Source organism: Emydura macquarii, unplaced genomic scaffold (assembly GCF_026122565.2).
Source record: "Emydura macquarii macquarii isolate MOO-44397 ecotype Brisbane River unplaced genomic scaffold, CSIRO-AGI_Emac_v2 contig_179, whole genome shotgun sequence".
Classification (NCBI taxonomy): domain Eukaryota; kingdom Metazoa; phylum Chordata; order Testudines; family Chelidae; genus Emydura; species Emydura macquarii.
Genome location: NW_027130316.1, coordinates 4,360 through 7,988, shown reverse-complemented (window position 1 = coordinate 7,988; position 3,629 = coordinate 4,360). Strand labels below are relative to the sequence as shown.

General features: G+C 58.3%; 1 protein-coding gene across 1 annotated transcript; it reads right to left on the bottom strand.

The window, feature by feature from the left end:
• Positions 1–1,597: 1,597 nt before the first annotated feature.
• LOC137150582 (olfactory receptor 11G2-like) lies at positions 1,598–2,530 on the bottom strand. Its single transcript, XM_067544548.1, has one exon. It carries the CDS (start codon positions 2,528–2,530, stop codon positions 1,598–1,600), a length of 933 nt encoding a protein of 310 aa, XP_067400649.1.
• Between the last annotated feature and the right edge of the window lie 1,099 nt (positions 2,531–3,629).

Sequence of the window (3,629 nt, the reverse complement as noted above, 5' to 3'; positions counted from 1 at the left end):
CAAACTCTGCTCAGCTCTGTAATTGGCTCCGCCAGCGGCCCCAAATCATCAATACCCAGAGCGAGAAACGTTCAGACATCAAAACAAGCTAATTCCGCCCAGGGGATTTGCAATCTGGGCTACATGATTTATTAAGTGGCTCTAACTCAGACATCCCTCCGAGACGGACAGCTTCTGTTAATAGCTAGTATTCACGCAGTGGTTGTGATGTCTAGTGGTCAGAGGGCTGGACTGGGAGCCAGGACTCCGGGGTTCTTTCACCAGCTCTCAGGGGCCTGGCTCAGGGCCAGGGAGGGACGGGCGGTCAGGACTCCTGGGATCTATCCTTAGCTCTGGAAGTGAAGTGGGATCCAGGGGGTTAGAACGGGGGTCTGGGATTCTGGACTCCGGGGTTAGGAGGCCCCCGCACTGGCTGGGAAATGTGTAAGCGAGATCCACCCAGATAATCCTGGCCAACGAGCTGCACCCCACATGCTGCAGAGGAAGGTAGAACACTCCCTAGATCACTGCCGGTCTGAGCGGAGAGGAAATTCCTTCCCACCCCACGTCTGGGGACCAGCTACGCCCTGAGCCCGTGAGCAAGAGCCAGCCAGCCGAGCAGCTGGGACAGAAAATGCTCAGTGCCACCTCAGAGCCACCCCGGGCAATGTCCTGTCTCCAGCAGTGGCCATCCCTGATGCTTTGGAGGAAGAAGAGAACAATGGAATAATTATTTTGGAGTGGGGGGGTCCCTTCCTGAGCCTTGCAGGGACCAGCTGAAACCCTGCAGCACGAGCTTTTGGGAACAGCAGACGTGAACCACAAGGAACCTTCAGGGCTGCCACCTCCCGCCCCTCCATCCCAAGAGACTCCATCACACAATCCGGCTGGGACATTGTCCAGCTCTTCCAGAAAAACGAATGACGTTATTTACCACCCTGACCCCGGTTTGGAGGCTGTCCCAGAACCTCGCGCTCTGATGGGTAGAGAACGTCTTCTCCTTTCTGTCCCTTGGTACAGGAAGGGAGTGGGGTCCAGTGGTTAGATCAGGTGAAGCTGGGACTCCAGGGTTCTAGCCCTGGGTGATATCAGGAGGGAGGGGGTGTCTGGGACTCCTGGGTTCTGTCCCTGGCTGTGAAAGGGGAGTGTGATCCACACCAAACAATACAGCACTGCCATGATTTGGGTCCCAGGTCTCAGTCTCCGGCCATCACCAGACTGGCAGGAGAGAAAGGAGCAGAATGTTGCCGTCTGGATCTAAGGGAGAGACCACATTGATACAGGGAACAAGCTGGAAATGCAGCTGCACAAACAGGGCCGAGATGCAAGCCAGCCTCCTCGCCCGCACACGCAGTTTGCTCTCCTCTGCACACCCCCACTGATTGGGCTCATTTCCTCCTGCAAAGACACGACCCTCTCAGCTCCCATTTGCGTTCTGGTTGTGCCGTCCCACGGGCGTTTTTTAATATGAGGTGGGACTCCCAACAGTCATGGGAAATGCTGTGTGTTCCCCCCGCAGGGCTGGAGCCAGCACCCCTTAGAAAGGAAAGGACTCGTATCTCATTGCCCACCTCCCTGACCGGCCAGTCCCTGCAGACTGGGACCGGAACATGACCCCCTACCACGCCCCCAGCAGCGTCCTCCTCAGAGCCTCCTTCATCTCCTTGTTTCGCAGGCTGTAGATCAGCGGGTTGAGAAAGGGGGTCCCCACCGTGTAGAAGAGAGTCACCACATTCCCGCTGCTTCCTGAGGCGGCCGGGTTGACGTAGATCACCATGACAGAGCCATAGAAGAGACCCACGACGGCCAGGTGCGAGGTGCAGGTGGAGAAGGTCTTCTGCCGCCAGGTCCCTGTAGGAAGCCTCAGCACCGCCCTGATAACTAGTCCATAGGAGGTCAGGATGAAGAGGACGGTGGTGAAGAGGAGGAGGGAGGTCGTGGTGGAGAAGGTCTGTTCGGTCCAGGGAGCTGGGGTGCAGGAGGCAGCCAGCAATGGGTCCGGGTCACAGATAAAATGATTCAGGATGTTGGGGCCACAGAAGGAGAGCTGGGAGATGAGGGCGATGGGCCCTATGAACCAGAGGAAACCGAGGAGCCAGCAGGAGGCCGCCAGCACCCAGGAGATCTGTGGGGACATGAGGATGGGGTAGCGCAGGGGGTGGCAGATGGCCAGGTACCTGTCCAAGGCCATGGCCGAGAGGAAGAGGCACTCAGTGCCCACCATGGAAAAGAAGAAGTAGAACTGCACGAAGCAGACGTGGAAGGAGATGGGGACGCCGGGGTTCATGAGGTCGAAGAGCATCCTCGGCACGGTGGACGTGATGTAGCAGACCTCCAGCCAGGCGAAGTTGCCCAGCAGGATGTACATGGGCAGGCGCTGGAGGCGGGGGTCCCGCAGCACAGCCCACACGATGCTCAGGTTGCCGGCCAGCGTCCCGGCATAGATGAAGGAGAGGAGGGCGCAGGCGAGATCCCGGCCCAGCCGGCTCAGGGAGGGGAAACCCAGCAGGATGAACTTGGTCACCGAGCTGGTGCCGTTGACTGGATTCATTGGGGGTTAGGGGGGCCTGCAGATGAAAGGAAACGATCAACAGGACGCCAAGGCTCTGCCCAGAGCTCTGGGAGGGGAGCAGGGTCTAGTGGTTACAGGAGTCACAGCCAGTCTCTTATACACATCACATCCCAAACTCCTCCCCAGCCACCTGTCCCACCACCCAATGTCCCACCTCCGGGCATTGCCTGGGGCTTCAGAGGAACAAGATTGAACCCCCCTCAAAAAATAAAAAACAACCCAATCACTCGCCAAATGCATGGGGCAGCGGGGTGGAAATCCCTTCCTTCCCCTGCCGATGGCCAGCTGAACCCTGAAGCATGAGTGTTGAGAATGTGGGAGAATCACTGGAAATGAGCCCCAGGGCTGCTAAGCTTTGCCCCCATCCTCTCAAGCAAGCCCGTCCAACAATCGCACTCAGACAGTTGTCCCGCCCACCCTGAAAACGAACAAAATAATTCCCCCACACACACAACTCCGACAGGAAGGCTGCTGCAGAACGACCCCCCTCAGCTGGTTAGAAACCCCCTGCTAATTTCCAGCAATCCTGTCTGCATGGCCAGCTGGGTGGCTGGGCAAGGAGGAGCGGGCGACCGAACCGTGAAGCAGCCAGGGAAGGAATCGAAGCAAGAAAGAAGCTGTCTGGGAAAACCCACCTGGCTGTGAGATCTCAGCCTCTTCTCTCCGCCTCTGTTAGGAAGGCGAGAGGGGGCTGATATCTGCTCTCTGAGCTGCTGGGTCCCTGGGACATGGTCTCTGGGGCGTGTAGGAGCAGCTGGATCTGGATTTGATGCCTGAATAACATGTGGGTACCCAGGGGAGTGCCAGGGAGAGCCTCCATCTTCCCAGTCACCCCACACAAAAACCCCACACAGATTTGCCCCATCTTCACACACAGCCCCTCCCCTCCCCCCACAAAACACACACAGTCCTCCCCACCACACACTTCTCTCAAGCAGAACCAGGCATGTGGGTGAGGGGCCTGGCTTTGGGGGGGGGGGGCTGTACGGAGTGGGGCTCAGGATGAGGAGACCCCTCCCAAGCCCATCCAGGGTCCCAGCAGCAAACTCCTCTCAGCTCTGTAATTGGCTCCGCCAGC

Coding starts and splice junctions, on each gene's coding strand:
- LOC137150582 (XM_067544548.1), bottom strand. CDS start 2,530: ATGAATCCAGTCAACGGCACCAGCTCGGTGACCAAGTTCATCCTGCTG.